The sequence below is a fragment of the Sus scrofa genome, chromosome 2 (assembly GCF_054392235.1).
Source record: "Sus scrofa isolate SSC_HxYL_T2T_F1_AM1 chromosome 2, Sscrofa_HxYL_maternal_Yorkshire_Landrace_v2.0, whole genome shotgun sequence".
NCBI lineage: Eukaryota > Metazoa > Chordata > Mammalia > Artiodactyla > Suidae > Sus > Sus scrofa.
The window spans coordinates 14,925,343-14,944,139 of NC_139384.1; the positions used below are offsets into that span (position 1 = coordinate 14,925,343).

At 37.8% G+C, this 18,797-nt stretch overlaps 1 protein-coding gene across 1 annotated transcript; it reads right to left on the reverse strand.

The window, feature by feature from the left end:
- Positions 1 to 8,319: 8,319 nt before the first annotated feature.
- On the reverse strand, positions 8,320 to 9,270 carry LOC146405164 (olfactory receptor 5AS1). Its single transcript, XM_085011644.1, has one exon. The coding sequence runs from the start codon at positions 9,268 to 9,270 to the stop codon at positions 8,320 to 8,322; it is 951 nt and encodes a 316-aa protein (XP_084867770.1).
- Between the last annotated feature and the right edge of the window lie 9,527 nt (positions 9,271 to 18,797).

Genomic DNA, 18,797 nt, shown 5'->3' on the forward strand with positions numbered 1-18,797 from the left:
GGATAGCTCTTTAGCTGCATAACAAGATGAAAAAAATATGTATCTGATCACCATAATCTGGTATCTGTAATAGCTGGGGATATTCAGGTTTACCCCGTAGTTAGACGAAAAAAGAAATTAACATCGGAAGTGTACCGTATGTGTCCTAAATAATTCATTTACAGTCACTCAAATTTTTGGAATGAGAGATTATTTTATCCCTTTCTTCTCAGTTTCCACACCGTTGAAGTTGGGATTAGGGGATTCTCTTCTATCATGAAGATATTAATAAGTAGAACTGACATTCTAATGCCTCCTGCCAACCCCCTGACACAGTCATATATGTACAAGGGGTCTGTTTACATGGGTTACAAACTACGGCCCACTGTGATGGAAATGATTTCCTCTCTGTGGCTGACCTCCTCCTGTGTTTTCACACACAGTTGACTCATGACACTGTCTTTCATAATATTCAGCTCCCTTCCTTTACAAATCTCAAAGATCAGAACTTTTTTTTTTTTCTTTTTCTGACCTCACCTTATGCTCAGCTTCCCCACGCGGACAATCATGCAGTGGCTGTGCCTCCTGGGAAAGGTGAGTCAGGATGTCAGGAGATATGTTTCTACAATATTTTCTTAGCCTCTTTGCTCCTATTTTCTACACTAAATATTCCATCTTGTCCAGCTTTACTTTACTCCATGTTCCTGCTTGAAAAACAGTCGCAGTGCGGGTAAATAATTTAAGCTTAAGAACAAAGACCAAAAGGCATAAGTTATTCAAGTGGTCAGCTGAATGAGGACATAATGTGTTGGTCTAGGCATGCCTGATCTGTGCAGACAGGCACACCATTTGCACAGCATGATATGTCTTCTCAAGAATAAGAGGAAGGTCAGCCTTATGGCCCCAAGGGGTTTATGAGGGGTTGTTAGCCGGATATGCATCAGCAAGGAGAACCGAGGTGCAAAGCTAGGCACACCCACACGGGTTGCCTCAGATAGGTGTACCATTTGCAGAAGCACAATGATGATTCTCTAGATGCTATGCATAGATAGTTAATGCCAAGTTTTCTCAAATGCTAATGACTGTTAAATGCCTAAAGGTCAGAATAAAAGCTTAGCCATCTACCAGCTATGTGACTTTTAAAATAATAAAAGAACTTTTAAAATAATAACAAAAAAAACCCTATATCCTGCACCTACAACCTCCTCCTCACTTGACCTCATCTTAAGGAGCAGTGTGGTTTCTTGAGGCGGCCCTCTTGGTCCCTGAGACCTTGAGTCCCCCGTTCCCACCTTTAATTAAGATAACTGTCTCTGTGTCTTGTTTTATGGTAACTTTTTCTTAAGTTTCGCAGCACCCGTTCTTCAGCCCTCACCCACTGAGCTGGTCTCAGCCTCAGGAGAAAGAAGTAAAGCAAGTTTTCACTTACTATTTCATATTAAAACCAATCAAAGAAAACAGCAGTGCAATTTCTCTTGAAAATTCCTTCCTTTCATACCTTTGTATGTACCTTCTCATCTCTGGATTTTATGAGCATTTAAACAATAAACCCGAAAATTCACTGTAAGGAGGAACAATGTGCCTTTAACGTGTCTATGCTGGTCAGATATGTCCTGCTTTCAAAATGTAGGCTGATACTAAGTTTCATTTTTTTTTTTTTTACATGATAGAATACGAATTCAACAATATTTGTGGTGCAATATCAATACATTAATCCATTCATGTATACTTTTGAACATTCAATAAATATGTATTACTTACTACCTACGCCAAGAAATGTGTATTTGCTAGAGGTGAGGCAGTGTGTTCACGAAAAATGTCATAGTGTCAAGGAGCTTACCTGTTGGTAAGTACTAGGAAGAAAAGTAACGGCAAGGATGACTAGAAAGAGATGGTAGGTGCTCGTATGGAGTGTTTCCTCTTGCTACTGTAATAAGTTTGCAACAATTGGTGGCTTCAAAGAATAAACATGCCTCTTATGCAAGGTGCCATGTTAGGCATTAACCATCTCAGGAAGGATATTTGAGTTGTGCTCTTATGGAACTTGAGGATGACAGAAATCAGGACTTGGGTGAGCTTGGAATGCGATCCTCAGGGTCTTGTAAATCAAAACCCAAATCTTCATTCTATTAGTACAGAGGTTCATCACCCACAGGCTAAGATATTAAGTTAGATCCTGTCTACACCCGCTTTGGATCAATGATCAATGGAATTGGGAAGCAATATCAATCCAAGTCTAACTCCTTCTGGGAACAAGAGGAAATAATTGTTGGAAATAACGAACATTTTTTTTTTTCTGTTAATAAAACCCAGAATGCAAAATACAGAATCAGGGTTTTATAATTCAGAAATAAGCTCAATTAAAGAAAAAAACTTCGAAAGTGAAAGGACATGTATATGTTTTGTATTGGCAAACTTTTTCTTCTGCAAGCCTGCTTAGTATAACGGGGACATCACATTCTTAGAGTATATTAGAATTATGATGGTTGAGTTCCGATATAGCTCTTCCTTTGAGCTGTTGTATGTTCCATCTATTCACAATAAATCATAAAAATAAATGAAGACCACAGAGTTTATGTAAGTTACCTATTTATCATTTAGAGAAAGAGGGAAAAATGGAGTTCCTATGTCAGTGTAACCAGCATTAGTTTTCCCATGGAAGATGTAGCAATGATTTGATACATGATATTGATATGCATGATACTGACGGACGTGTCTCAACACCAGGACACATAAAAGCCACGTATGTGAGTCCCATGAATTAGCAGGAAGAGTTCTAGCAACAGTTTTATCTATTGAATGACAGGAGAAAAATATAAGTAGAGAAAAGTGTTACCAGGGATCAAGGTATGATTTTCTCTCCTGTTGTTAGAATTGCAACTAGAACACAGAATCATTCTGTCACTGAATGCAGGACTTGGTATTTATTTGTTTTAAAAAATATGAAATTCCTTCACAGTAATTTGTTGTTGGCTTATGACTCCAAAAAGACATTAGAAAATATGCTATCCTTAAGGATCAAGGACATAGCAAGTAGGGTATTGGTGAGAGAAGTCACAAAGTTAAAGCATTTATCACAATAATAAAAAGGGATTCTAGCCAAATACCTAAAAGTATCAATAATTTTCCAAAAATGATCTCTCTATGCTGTAAACCAAAACAGAACTATTTCACTATATGTTCTCATGGAGATGCACTCTCCAAATATGACTATGTTTTCATCATATTTATAACTGAAATTATTATAAACTATTATGTGGAAATATTACATTTCATTTATCATTTATATTATTATACAAGTTATTACAGAAAATTATATACAGACATGTTATATTATAACTGACTACATTATCTATGAACTATGTTGTTATTTATAAATTCATAAGTATATTAATTTCTAAGTGTATAAACATATACTTTAAAGTAATGTAAACTGAATGATTTATTTATTTATTTATTTTGCTTTTTAGGGTCCTACCTGCAGCATATAGATTTTCCCAGGATAGGGGGCAAATTGGAGCTGCAATTGCCATCTACACCACAGCCACAGCAACGCTGGATCCAAGCCCCATCTGCAACCCACATCACAGCTCAGGGCAATGCCTGATCCTTAACCCATTGAGTGAGGCCTGGGGCAGAACCTGCATCCTCATGGATGCTAGTTGGTTTCATTACTGCTGAGCCACAGCAGGAACTCCTAAACTAAATGATTTATTATGAAAACTGTTTATAAGACAAAAAGAAGTAAAAACTTGAAACACAAATGCACAAAAAAACTTAAACAACAATCATAAATAAAAACTAAAAAAAAAAAATTGCTATCAACAACAACCACTTTAAGAATGAAAAACCCACAACTATATAGCTTAGGTAGTCTAGTTTTAAATTACACATATTTATTTGTAGACTACTTTATTCGGGCACACTGGAGTTGAACTGGGGAGAAGTAGGAGCTATGGCAGTAAAAGCAGTCTTAAGCCGCGGAAATCATTATCTGTTTCCATGCTCAGGTTTTGTTTCAGGCAGCATGCGACAACAAGCTCAAGGAAAGCAGAAAATAATTCTTTCAATATTATATTGGAACTATTATATAAATGTAGGTCTACAAGATTTCCAGAAACTATATTTTTGTAATTTTATATTTTTTTAAATTTATTGATGTCTAGTTGATTTACAAAGGTGTGATAATTTCTGTGGTACAAAGAAGTGATTTACTTATACATGTACACACATCTATTCTCTTTCAAATTCCTTTTTTTTTTTTTTTTTTGTCTTTTTGCCTTTTCTAGGGCCACTTCCGCGGCATATGGAGATTCCCAGGCTAGGGGTCCAATCAGAGCCGTAGCCACTTGCCTACGCCAGAGCCACAGCAACGCGGGATCCGAGCCGTGTCTGCAACCTACACCACAGCTCACGGCAACGCCGGATCCTTAACCCACTGAGCCAGGCCAGGGATCGAACCCGCAACTTCATGGTTCCTAGTCAGGTTCATTAACCACTGCGCCACGACGGGAACTCCTCTCTTTCAAATTCTTTTCCTGCATGGTTTATTACAGAATATTGGATAGAGTTCTCTGTGCTATATAGCTGCTCCCCTTTGGCCAGTCATTCCATTTAAAACAGTGTGCATGTGCTAATCTCAAACCCCCAATCCACTCCCACCAGCCTGTCCCTTTTGATAATCCTAAATTTTTCCAAGTCTGTGAGTCTGTTTCTGTTCTGCAAATAAGTGCATTTGTATCCCTTTTTTAGATTCCACATATAAGAAACTGCTATTAATAAGCTAGGGAAGAAATGATCTTCCTTGTACATTTCCTTGCCAAGTACATTGCAATTCTGCAACATTCCACTTTCCATAAAATATCTCGAATTTTCCATACATGTGCAAATGACTTTAAGTGACCTCATAAACCATATATGAAATACCATGAACATACACACACACACACATGAAAATATTGAACATAGATATTACAAACAGTGTCATTTTTCCACAAAAAGAGAAAGAAAGCTTTTGAAAGATAAATTAAACACAAGTTAGGAAATCGTTATCTGGCTATTTGGGAATAAGACTGAAGTCTTATGACTGGTAACTGATGCTTTTTTTAGTGTGGAGATAGCAGGAAATGTCAAAAATTTAAAGAAACTGGGCTCTCCTGTCATGGGTCAGCAGTAAGGAGCCTTACTAGTATCCCTTAGGATGCAGGTTCGATCCCTGGACTTGCTCAGTGGGTTAAGGATACAGTGTTGCTGTGAGCTGTGGTGTAGGTGGCAGACGGGGCTCAGATCACACTTTGCTATGGCTGTTGCTTAGGCCAGCTGCTACAGCTCCGATTCAACTCCTAGCCTGGCAACTTCCATATGCTGTAGGTTCAGCCCTAAAAAGACTGAAAAAAAAAATTTTTTTTAAAGAAACATCTATCACTACTTCCTCAACATACTCACAATTAAGCAAATCGAGTAAGCAGAATATTCAGAGAAGAACAGGTTTTCAAGATTCTTAAAGGACTTATCATTGAGAGTAGAACTTTTATTATTGTTGCTTCTTTTTCTTTTGGGGACACAAGCAGTAGCACCTTGTGTAAATGTGAATCTCAGATGTCCACAGGCTGGATCATTAGCATCTTTTTTGTTCTCTTGAGACTGAAAGTAATCAGAGCTTCAGTTCCTCTCAAAAGCTGTTCAGTAGGTGCCTCAGCTCTCACTGTGATAAAATATACTTTCCTTTATAAATAAAACAATCTTAAAAATGGGTATGTTCTCTAAAACTCAAAAACCTTGGGATAAGGCACAACACAGAGAATAAATGTAATTGTGGAAACCAAGGAATATGATCCAATGACATAGACAATGCTCAGAGAAATACTCAAGTGTTCTAATGAGGAAGTAGCTGAAGTTTTTTTCCTATAAAATGGTAACATTCATACATGCTTTATCTACTTCATTGATTCATTATGAAATTGATATAAATTAATGCATGACATTATACTCCCAAACTTTTAATAATCATCCATATTAAAGTTTTATGAGTGATTACACAGACACAGACACACACACAGAATTAAAGTGCATGCCTTCCTTTTGGCTTATTAATATAAACATTATATCCAGATCCCCACATATCATTCACGGAATTCTAGTGATATTGGATTTAAAGTTACCAAGGGCACTCCAGTTACCTTTATTTTTATCTTATCTATGGTAAGAGAGAATGCTGAGAAGCTTATTACATTTCAGTCATAAGAAAGTAATACAACATGGAGCTCCCGTCACGGCGCAGTCGTTAATGAATCCAACTAGGAACGATGAGGTTGTGGGTTTGATCCCTGCCCTTGCTCGGTGGGTTGATGATCCGACATTGCCGTGAGCTGTGGTGTAGGTCGCAGACACGGCTCAGATCCTGCGTTGCTGTGGCTGTGGTGTAGGCTGGCAGCTACGTCTCCGATTGGATCCCTAGCCTGGGAAGCTCCATATGCCACGGGACGGCCCCAAAAATGGCAAAAAGACAAAAAAAAAAAAAGGAAATACAACATACAAACTAAAAAAGTAAAGCCTATGCTCCCTCTGTAAAAATACCTACATTTTAAATGAACCTCTCTAATTCAGGTCAGAAATAATGTGCCAGTTCTCCATCTTGATGGCCCTTTATGCTGAGATCTAGAGGTCAGGAGTAAATGAGTCTGATGGCATGAGTTGAAAAATACCAATTTTTCTAAAACTTCAGACAAAAAAAAATGTCGTATTTAAAGGATAAAGTAAATATTTATCTCCCAAGAGGTATATCCATGAGTAAATTTTGTTTTCTCAGAAGTAAATAAAACGTATTTTCTTGAAACATGTAAGATAATGTTTTCCATGTTAATAGCATAAGGCTAGAGATTTGGAGAGAATATTGGTTGATAATTCATACATTCTTTTAGCTGGCTGCAAACTTTGTTCAGTATGGTGGACAGGACATGCTGTAATTTATAACTGACACATTGCTATTGTTTCTAATTAAATATGCATATGCTCTATTACATGGTTATACAAATTTATTCCCCAATGTGTAAAAAAACCCTAGGATTTGGAGTTCCCACTGTGGCGTAAAGGGATCAGAGGCACCTCTGCAGAGACAGGACTCAGGTCTGATCCCCTGCCTGGCACAGTGGGCTAAAGGATTTAATTGCTTTTTGGCAGTTACTGCATTTGTGGCACAGCTCAAAACTGTGGCTTGGATCTGATCCTAGTGGCTCCTCAGGTTAAGATCTAGTGTTGTCACTGCTGTGGCTCAGGTCACTGCTGTGGCACAGGTTTAATTACTGGCCCCAGAACTTCGTATGTCCTGGGAGTAGCAAAATTAAATAAGCAAGTAAGTAAGTAAGTAAGTAAATAAATAAATAAATAAATAAAGCGACCACAGAAAATGCCTCATGATTTAAGCTTCAAAATTCATCCCAGAGAGAGAAGTGTTCATACTTCAATTAGTTTGCATTGTCAATCTACAGAATACAAAGGTCAGTGCAATCGTTCACCTCTTCCTGAAGCCAGAGCCTCAAAGATTATGTCAATAACATTTGTGCAAATAATTCGTAATGTGTATAGTTTATAACCTTTGTGATTCTCCCAAACATGTTTGGTGTTCACACACATCCACCGTGAGTGGAGAAGGAGAGGCTCTATCACAGGACTCAGCCTAGCCCAAAGGAAAGCAATATCCTATAACGTCACTCTGCTCTACTATTAAAGAGACTACGGATATATGTGCCTTATACCTCATTTTCTGAGAGCTGGTGAAAGCATCATCATCCATTAGGGGTTGTGTCAAGCTTCCCTGGTGGAAAACATATCGTAAGTATAGAATCTAGACTTATTTTCCCAAATACAGAAAGCTGGATTTACGCATTCATCCATCCACTGACGTGTGTAATAATTTATTAATTACATACATAATGAAGATGTGCTAAAAACCAGGTGCTGCATAGAGGTTAGAAAAATCAACCAAGATACATATTCCCAGTTGACAAGGAGTTCCTAATATGGGTGGGTTAATAGATAAGTCCACACATACCCTCAATAAAAATGATAACGAATATAATAAATCAATGCACAAGGTATTTTGAGAACAGTAACTGGAGAACGATTATTATTATTTATTTTCTTTTAGGAATGTTTCACAGAACAGAACTTTGGAGAGAACATATCTGTAAGAGAGAATGAAAACATTTTAAAGTATTGAGGATGAAAAGCTATCCTTATTTCTGGAGACTGCTTGATATATTTTAAAAAGTTGACATATTAGGTGGTATACTGATGACAACATTGGAGGGGTAGGCTCTGCCTTAAGTATTCCTAAGTGACTTAAATGCATACACATTTGAAAGTGCAGTTTCTCTCTAATACCTTTCGGAGGGCATTTTTTACATCCTTGTTTCTGAAGCTGTAGATGATTGGATTAAACATGGGAAAGACAACAGTGTAGAACACTGCCACCACTTTATCCGTGTCTAGGGAGTAGCTGGCCGCGGGACGTAAGTACATAAACAGGAGTGTTCCATAGAACAAGGCGACGGCTATGAGGTGGGAGGCACAGGTAGAGAACGTTTTGCTTCTGCCCCCTGAGGACTTGATGCCCAAAACAGTGATGAGGATACAGAAGTAAGAGATGCATATGACCACGAAAGTGCTGGTCTGAATGAAGCCACACAAGGCAAAGAGCAGAAGCTCATTGACATGAGTGTCGGCACATGACAAAGCCAGGAGAGGTGGGATGTCACAGAAAAAATGGTTGACAATATTGGAGCCACAAAATGGCAGCCTGAATGTGAGGGAGACATGCACCATCGAAGTCATACTTCCACTGGCGTATGCCAACACAATGAAGCAGACACAGACTCTCCTGGACATAAGTGTAGAATAGAGCAATGGATTGCAGATGGCTGCATAGCGGTCATACGCCATTGCTGCCAGGATAAGGCACTCGGCATCAGCAAAACAGCCAAAGAAAAACATTTGCAGGGCACAGCCATAGGGAGAGATGCTTTTCTTGGATGCGAAGAAGTTCACGAGCATTTTAGGAGTGATTGCTGTAGAATAGCTGATGTCCAGGAAAGACAAGTTGCTGAGAAAATAATACATGGGGGTTTGAAGGCTTGAATTGAAATTAACTAGAATTATTAAACCTATATTCCCCACCACAGTTAGTGTATATATTGTTAGAAATACCAAGAATAGTGTGACTCTGAGAGGTAGATAATCTGTAAATCCAACAAATAGGAACTCGAGTGGCGTGGTGTAATTACTCTCCAACATCTTCTTGGTTTTCTTGTTTTTCTCATCCAAAAGAGCTGGTATCAGAATATGTGAGCTGACTTGAGTGGTTGATGAACCAAGACTGTTTTTTTTCTCCCTTCTAAGGAAGCAAATAAAAGGATAATAAAATCACAGTGAAGGCATTTTCTGTGACATACTTGGTTTTTTGTCATTTTATTTAAAAAAGATAATTGAAAAATCTTCATTGATGCCAGAGAATGTTATTCAGAAATGATGTTTCAAGATGCAACGAACACTTAAAAGCTGTGAGCATTAAGAGATGATACTAATTCTTTTAAAGATAGGAGGGAATGGCATTCTTGTTGTGGCTCAGTGGGTTAAGAACCTGACTAGTATGCATGAGGATCTGGGTTTGATCTCTGGTTTTGCTCAGTGGGTTAAGGATCCGGCATTGCCATGAGGTGCAGCATAGGTCACAGACATGGCTCAGATCCCATGTTCCTGTGGCTGGTGTAGGCCAGTAGCTGCAGCTCCAGTTTGCAGCAGCTCCTGGAAAGTGCCCTAGCCTGGGAACTTCCATATGCCACAGGTGTGGCCCTAAAAAAAAGAAAAGAAGAAAAAAAAAAAAAAAGGGAATAAATGTGGCTGAGTTAATTAGTACTGGTAGAACCAGGAGAAGAGGCAAAATTCTCATAGGCAAAGCTCTATTTTTCCAATCCTAAAATCACATTCCTCTGTGTAAAGGAAAATAGAGTTGAGAAAATTACAGGGAGAAAATACCCGCAGGTAAACTAGATAAATCTGCAGAAGAAAACTGCTTGGGAGGTAGTTTTATAAGTTAAGAGCACAACAGTTATCCAAGAGATGACTGGGTTCAAATCTTAGCTTTGTTATTTTCTGGCTGAGTGACCTGGATAAATTTATTTATCCCAATCTATGATGGTAAGAGGAATAAACAAGTGGATATTTATAAAATATGTACGTAACTGGTACATAATAAATTTTAATATGTGTTTTTATTAAATAAAATGTATGAAACCAAAAAACTTACACTTTTATTTATTTGTTTATTTTTGACACACTTACCAAAATTGTGAGTTTATTTACTTATTGATTGGTTGATTTTTTTTTTTTGAGTCTTTCCTTAATTTTTGAGACCACAAGACACCCAGGATCATAGTGTATTTTCCAGTCATAGAATATATCATTTCTCAAAGGTGCCTTTTGTTGGAGAAGGTTTTTGTTGTTGTTTTTGGCTTTTTAGGGCTGCACTTTGCACTTAAGACTGGCAGCTTATGCCACAGCCACGGCAATGCCATGTCTGAGCTGTGTTTGCGACCTACACCACAGTTCACAGCAACACCACTGAGAGAAGCCAAGGACTAAACCCTCATGGATACTAGTCGGGTTCTTTACTGCTGAGCCACACCGGGAACTCCCCCTTTTAATTCTTTTCAATTGTTTACTCAGTAGCTTGAAATACCCAGTTAGTTGTCTCCAAATTCATCTTATCATTGGCATGATGGGTATGTGATCTTCCTCTCTTAAAGAGAAAAGTCATCATGTGTTTTTATGTGTGTTCTCTCAAGTGAATTATTTGGCAGCAGTGACTCTTTTACATGTGCCTATAATTGTTGCTTTCCTTTTCCTGGGTTTTGCCCTTTTTTTATCTCTGGAGAATGGCTATAACAATGTCTGCTGTGAGGTCACAGGAACATTGTTTTGAAGGACTTACTAATGGACTTCTAAACTGCAGCTATATAGGAATGATGTACTACATAGCCAGAAGGAGAAATGATCAAGGAAAAATAAATTATGATAGACGCCAATGAAAAATAAATGATAGTGAGATGGAATATTCTGCAGGAAGTTAAAGATAGGTAATGTTGGAAGTGGCTTAAGTCAGTGGTGCTGTAGTGAGTAATAAAACAAATATATAATCTCTAATCTCTATTCTCTCTGTCATACATAAGACCCTCAGAATTTCCCCTTCTTCAAGAATATGACCCGCAGTCTTCTAGACACACTGAGAATAAAGTCAGTCTCCTTTGAGAACTAGATCTTTAAAAGGAGGATTAAGTTGATTGGAAAAAGGTGGAAAGCAGATGTCTGAAACTGTATTGAAGGAATCCAAACTTTTGAAACAAAAGGAAAAAAAAAGTTTACTTGTCTATACCCTGCAAATGCCATTTCTAAACTTTATACAATATTGAGATTCTCATTCTTAAATCTTTCTTTTCTTTTATCTTCTTTTTCTTCCCTAAAGAATCAATTCAATAATCATAAAAAGGGTTTCTCTAAGTTATTTTTGTCAAACCTCAACAACCGAAGAATCCTACTCAACTTGATGTCACTGGTATAGAAGAGGCCACAGCAAGGAAACATCGGGAAAAAGTAGGTGTCTGGAGGTCTGGGCTCTTACTTCAAATTATTTCATCTTTATTTATGTCACCATATCCTCATTTATAAAATTAGACCTACTCTATTTATTGTGTAGACGTCATCTAAGGCCAAAAAAAAAAAAAAAAAGCCTGTGCATATATAAGAGCTTCATAATTGCTTGATAAACTTTTATGTGTGTTTACAGATTATTAATAGAAATTGCTACAATTTATCAAAATGTTTATCCTCACTGGAAACAACAATGAACACACATGTGAAAATAAAAACTACACCAACTCTTACCAAACAGAAAGGAAATAGATCTTCTACCACCAGGAAGACAACAAAGGCAAAATGTAACTGTGCTTTTCTTGAAAAGTTTTAATTTGGGTTTTCTATGAACTAGAACCCTGGCATATTCTGTTATGATACTTATTTGCCCCAGATCGCCAGATCCGAGCCACGTCTGTGACCTACACCACAGCTCACGGCAATGCCAGATCCTTAACCCATTGAGTAAGGCCAGGGATCGATCTTGCAACCTCATGGTTACTAGTCGGATTCCTTAACCACTGAGCCACAATGGGAACTCCTAATCTCACACTACTTTGAACTAAGATCAGGATAATCTTCTAAAATAAATTGAACCCACTGATCTTCAAGGATTTCTTATCAGAAAGCTAATTCTAAAAGCTGTCCATGGATGCATTTTCATTTGCAGTTCTGCTTGAAGTATTAATATAGAATTCGTCCTCTCTCCTTGTCAAATGTTATTGTGCAGTAGTCATTAAGCAAACAGGATATGGAGCTAGGCGAAATTTAGTTTGACCTCAGATGTGACATCAAACGTTCTCCAGGCCATTGAAATGCACCTCAACTTTTTTGTTTTGTTTAGCTAGCATAATAATATACCTTAAAGTTGAAACCAGGATTGAACCGGATAATTTGTGGCACTTCACAGGGCTTATCTTATAGATACATAAATATAGAGTCATTATTATCTATCGTTACTATTAATGCCATGGTGATTGTTGAAGAATTCAATAACTGACTTCAAAATCTTAAGTTCCTTCAGTTGATAATTATGGGGACAAGTATAAAATAGTCATACTGTGCATGAATACACGTATGTGCTCAGAGGAACAGGTTTGGCGGACTGATGAAGTTCAGCTTACTTAATTTAGCTTACTCAGTCTACTGGCTTTTTCAAAATTTCCAAATAGGCACAGTCAGTTTTCCCACCAAGGAAATAAGGAACGCTATGAATCAGGTAGTGACTTGTGGAAAATGCACTGAGGAAGTAAAGTCCACCACCTCTAGTCACTCCTGCAGCCCATATGCACACACAAACGGAGAAAACCCTGCAGTCAGTGAAGATACATTTTATCTAAGGCAACATTGTGTTTGCTACATTCATACCAGGCATTTTATTGCTGCTTTAGGGAATCTCACTTACCGCAGCACCATCTGGGATTTTGGCTTCTAGAATTTGTCAAGAGGCTGACACCGTTTCTCCCCAGATTTTACACGTAGGTCTTACAAGGGGTGAGTATTTATATTCTAGTCTGTGACAAGTGTGATATCATCCCAAGATAATTCCCAACCTCACGTGGGTTTCGGGTTGTCACTGACTTTTGAGGTGGCATGGCTAGAAAGATGTTGTCAGAGAAGAGTGAACAACGGTAACATAATTCACTATCATGTAGCCAAATACCATGTAACAAGTGTCCTTCACTGGCAGAGCTAACATTAAACAAAGAAAATCCTTTCATTCTACCAAGTGATTTAAAAAAAAAAACACAAAAAAATTCCCATAAATTCTATGATCTCTATCAGATACTTAAAGATACTTTAAAGCATTTACTTATATGCTTTTTTTTTTTTTTTTTTTTTTTGGTCTTTTTGTAATTTCTTGGGCCGCCCCGCGGCATGTGGAGGTTTCCCAGGCTAGGGGTCCAATCGGAGCCATAGCCACCGGCCTACGCCAGAGCCACAGCAACGCAGGATCCGAGCCGCGTCTGCAACCTACACCACAGCTCACGGCAACGCCGGATCGTTAACCCACTGAGCAAGGGCAGGGACCGAACCTGCAACCTCATGGTTCCTAGTCGGATTCGTTAACCACTGCGCCACGACGGGAACTCCTCTTTTTTTTTTGTCTACTTATATGCTTTTAAGATTTAGGATTCTCAAGTGTAAGCCCAGTGCTATTGAGAAGTATCCCAGGCACCCCCATTTTAGTTTGTTTCTCAATTTTCTGCCTGACTAGGAGGAAATATGTCTTGAATGATGAAAAGTAAGAGCTTATGACTCAGACAACCTGGATATGAGTGTAGATTTGCCATTTTCCAACTGTGAGATATTATTTATTTTTTGTCTTTTGTCTTTTTAGGGCTGACCCGCCAGGCACATGGAGGTTCCCAGGGGTCTAATTGGAGCTGTAGCCACAGCCACAGCAAGGCAGGATCCGAGCTGCATCTTCGACCTACACCACAGATCATGGCAACACTGGATCCTCAACCCACTGAGTGAGGCCAGGGGTCGCACCTGCAACCTCATGGTTCCTAGTTGAATTCATTAACCACTGAGCCACTACAGGAACTCCACGTGAGATGTTATTTAATGTTATTGTTATCAAGGTAATTTCATATCATTGTTTAAAGTTTATTATTATTGATTATTTAATGTTGTTATGAATTTTTAACTTATGAATAATTATTGCCCACCTCACTAGATTCTTATTAAGATTGGGATAACACATGTAAATACTTAACCCCTTCTGTAGCAGAGTGTAGTCATTTAAAGACGCTTAGCTTTCTTTTGTATATCAATATATATATTTCATATATCAATGTATAAATATCTATGGCAATATTTCTTAATATTCTGAAGTGCAATTCTAGATTTTAACTTTCTTTAAATTATGAGGAATGGCATGGAATTTATGTCTTAAGCCTTTTAAGTTGGACAGATAGGAGAATGGGTAAATACAAGATGCCAGACTTACAGCAAACAACTGACCTCTTTCCCAGTTCTGGTGAGAAAACAGAAATGAGTTTTGCTGCTGTGAGATGCGTGTCTTATTTAACAGATGAAAGACCAGTGTATTTAAAGAAAAAAGCCATCTTTCCTCAGTCAAAATTGCCATGTGTGTGAAAAATTAGGACCTGAAAAAATACAACTTAGATTTTTTTTAGAGTGAGAGAAATTGCCCGTTTTATTTTTCTTTCTTACTTTCTTTTTCTTTTTCATGTAATAAACCCTACCTCTCTGGTAAAACCAACGTTCTGTGGATCTCTCGGCCCAGCCACTTTAGAGCCTTTTGTAGGCAGAGAACATTTCCTCTAGGATACCAGTAGTGACTCCACAGAATTGGGCAATGTCACAGGGCCTTTTCATGCTCCATGACTGAACCTAAGGAAATATAGTTCCTTTTCCAGCTCCATAGAAATGAAAGCTTGGGCATGTGCCCTAGGCTAATCAGAAACCCCATTCTGGGCCAGGAGTTCCACAGAAGGGGGGCAAGATTTTTATGAGAATGTCCTAGATTTAAGACCGAGCCATACCTGGAAGTCCATCTATATACAACCTTCTTGAACTTCCCCCTTTCACTCATATATGAGATGTAGCCTCCATAACTGGAAGCAGCTTATTAATATGTTGTATCTTTTATGTGGTTGGAAACACAAGGTTTAGAATAGTGTGCTTCCACTTCCGGGGGATATCCTAAAATACCCCATGTGACTGGACCCTCACAGAAACTTTGGTCTAAATCTGGATTTCTGACATTTCCAGTTGTCCATGTTACAGTCTTTCTTCAATATTGTGGGTATTTGTGTACTTCCTGTATACCTGAGTTTGAGAGGTGGACTCATTGTGGATTTGTTTCCTCAGAGCTTAAGCTGTACATATTTAGACAAAATTCTGAAAATTCTTGGTTTTCCCGGCAAAGAAAAAGTAAAATAATATGGGAGGTTTATTTCCCAGTTGTCAGACAGGGAGGTGGATAAAGCACTATACACATTAAAAGCTACATAGAATTTATTCACCTATGAAACTTGTAATTGTGTAACTGGTAAGATGATCAGACATGGAATAGTGCTTATAGACAGAGGCACTCGAGTGATTACACTCATAAAGGATAACTAACTCAGAAGTTCCCACTATGGCTCAATCATTTAAGAATGCACCTGTACCATCTTGGGGCACCATGGAGGTCACGGTTCAATGCTTGGCCTGGTACAGTGGGTTAAAGGAACTGGCATTGCCACAGGTTGAAGCTGCAGCTTGAACTCAATCCTTGTTCCATGAACTTCTGTATGCCATGAGTGCAGCCATTAAAAAATAAAGAAAAAAAAAACCCTGCAATAGTTAACTCCTTTTTTGAAGATTCAATCATTTGCCATGCTTGGAGAATTAAAGAGTTAAATTACAATTATTGATGAATCACTGTCACTATGTCATTTATATTGTTATTAGGTAGCCAGCAGTTAACTAAGTCATCCTGAGCTGCCCAAACCCTGCATCTTCTGAAGGTCTTCAAGATAAGCTCTTGCCAACTCCTGGGAGATAACCTCTAGAACCTTGGGATAGCCTATCTAATAAGAGCATTTTTGTATCCTGGAGTCCACACCAAGCAATATATGCTAATAATGTGGTTAATGGTGAATAACAATTTTTTATACACCTGAGGCTGTGGACTAAGCTGTCATCATTTCGCCTCTGGGATGGAGTTGTTCAAGATGAAGTAGCTAGGGACAGTTTTGTGGCTTTTTCATGCCTATGAACTGACCCTTAATAAAACCCTAGGCACCAAGATTTGGTTAAGTTTTTCTAGTTGACAGTACTTCCTAAGAGTTGACAGATACCACTGCTGGGAGAATTAAATTGTATGTGTGACTCCACCAGGAGAGGATACTGGAAGCTCCTGCCTGCTATCTCCTTGACACTGTTCTGTACATGCTCTTCTTTTGCCAATTTCAATCTATATCTTAGCTGAAATAAACCATAACCATAAATATAACAGCTTTTCTAAGTTTTTTGAGGCTTTCCTTCTAGTGAATCCCTGAACCTGATAGTGGTCTGGGGCCCCTCTGACACAAGTGCTAAATTTGAAAAAGTTCCTGGAATGTTTTTTTTCTTTTTTTTTAGTTAAGATTTTAAACTTCTTTATTTTTATATTACATTAAATATGAAATTTTATTCTAAAATATGCAAATTAAGAGAAATGAATACATATAAACTTAACTCCTGGGTTAAATATAAAACAAAAAACTTTGAATGTTGCCAAAATCAGAAGTTCTCTGTGATCACCCCCCCTCCTGCTTCCTTAATGAAAACCACAAAATCACTTCATACCTGTCAGAATGGCTATCCTTAAAAAGACCATAAATAGCAAAAGTTGCTGAGGATGAGGAAAAAAGGGAACCCTTGTGCAATGTTGGTGCAAATTTAAATTGGTGCAGCCTCTATGGAAAACAGTATGGAGATTTCTTATAAAAACGAAAGGTAAACCCGCAAGATGATCCAGCAATTCCACTCCTGCTCATATAGCTGAAGAAAATGGAAACAGGGATTCAAAGAGATGCATGCATCCTAGTATTCACATCAGCCCTGTTTACTATAGCCAAGGGATAGAAGCAACCTGTGTCCATCAACAAATGACTGCATTTTTCTATTTCAGCTGCCCCACTGCATATGAAGTTCTTGGGCTAGGGATCAGATCTGAACTTAAGCTGCAACCTTTGAGCTGCAGCAACACCAGATTCTTAAACCACTATGCCAGGCCAGGAATAGAACTTGTGTCCCAGTGCTCCAGAGATGTTGCCGATCCCACTGCACCACAGCAGGATCTTTAATCAACAGAAAAATAAATGAAGATGTGGTATATACGCAGAATTGAACACTACTCAGCTATAAAAAAAGAATGAAATTTTGCCATTTGCAACAACATGGGTGGACCCAGATGGTATTATTCTTGGTGAAATAAGTCAGAGAAAGATAATTACTATATGTTATTACCTATATGTGGAATCTAACAAATAAAACTAACAAAGGAATATAATAAAACATAAATAGAATCACAGATACTGAGACAATAGTGGTTACCAGTGGGAAGAGGGAAGGGTACAGGGGCAAAATAGAGGTAGAGGGTTAAAAGGTGCAGACTAAATAAGCCATAAGGATGTATTGTATGTACAGCAATAGGGAATATATCCAATATTTTATAATAACTTTAAATTGAGTATAATCTATAAAATTTGAAACACTATATTGTACACTTGAAACTAATATAATATTGTAAATCTAGTATACCTCAATTTAAAAAAATAATTAAAAAGCACTCGTGTATTATTTATTTATTTATTTATTTATTTATTTATATCTTTTTAGGGCCACACCCATGGCGTATGGATGTTCCCAGGCTAGGCATTGAATCAGAGGTCTAGCCGCCAGCCTATGCCACAGCCACAGCAACTCAGGATCCAAGCCACATCTGTGACCTACACCACAGCTCAAGGTGATGCCAGATCCTTAACCCACTGAGCAAGGTTAGGGATTGAACCCAAGTCCTCATGGATGCTAGCTGGGTTCATTAACCACTGAGCCATGACAGGAACTCAGCACTCCTCTTTATTTTATTATTCCCTCAGTTTCAATTTTAAAAATAAAATTTATCCATGTCCCTAAAATGATCTTTTAAATCAATCTATTTTTTATTTTTTAATATTGTTAATGTGATGTCGTATAATTTCAGTTTGTCTTCTACTTTGCTTGTACTTTTCTTTGATACTATGTTTCTAACATTCTCCTATGTTCATAAGTATTTCTGTGCTCTTAATTTCAAAAATTTAAAGTATTATTTTTCCTTCATGTGTCTTCATTAAATGCTGGTCATCCTTTTCTCATGTCCAATGCTGATGTCTGTGTACTTTGCATGTCATTGGGTGTACATGCACAAGAGTTTTTCCTGGTACATCCCTAGATGTGGCATTGATTGGACACAGAGTATACATATGTTAAATTTTAAAATACAGCAAAATGTTTCCTAAATTTCTGTTTCACATTTATAGTCTCAAGAATAGCACACCTTACCTTAGGTTCTAAATCCCTGTGAACACTTGCTATAGTCAGACATTCAACACACTGCCAACATAATGGAGGTGATAGATATTTAAATTTTT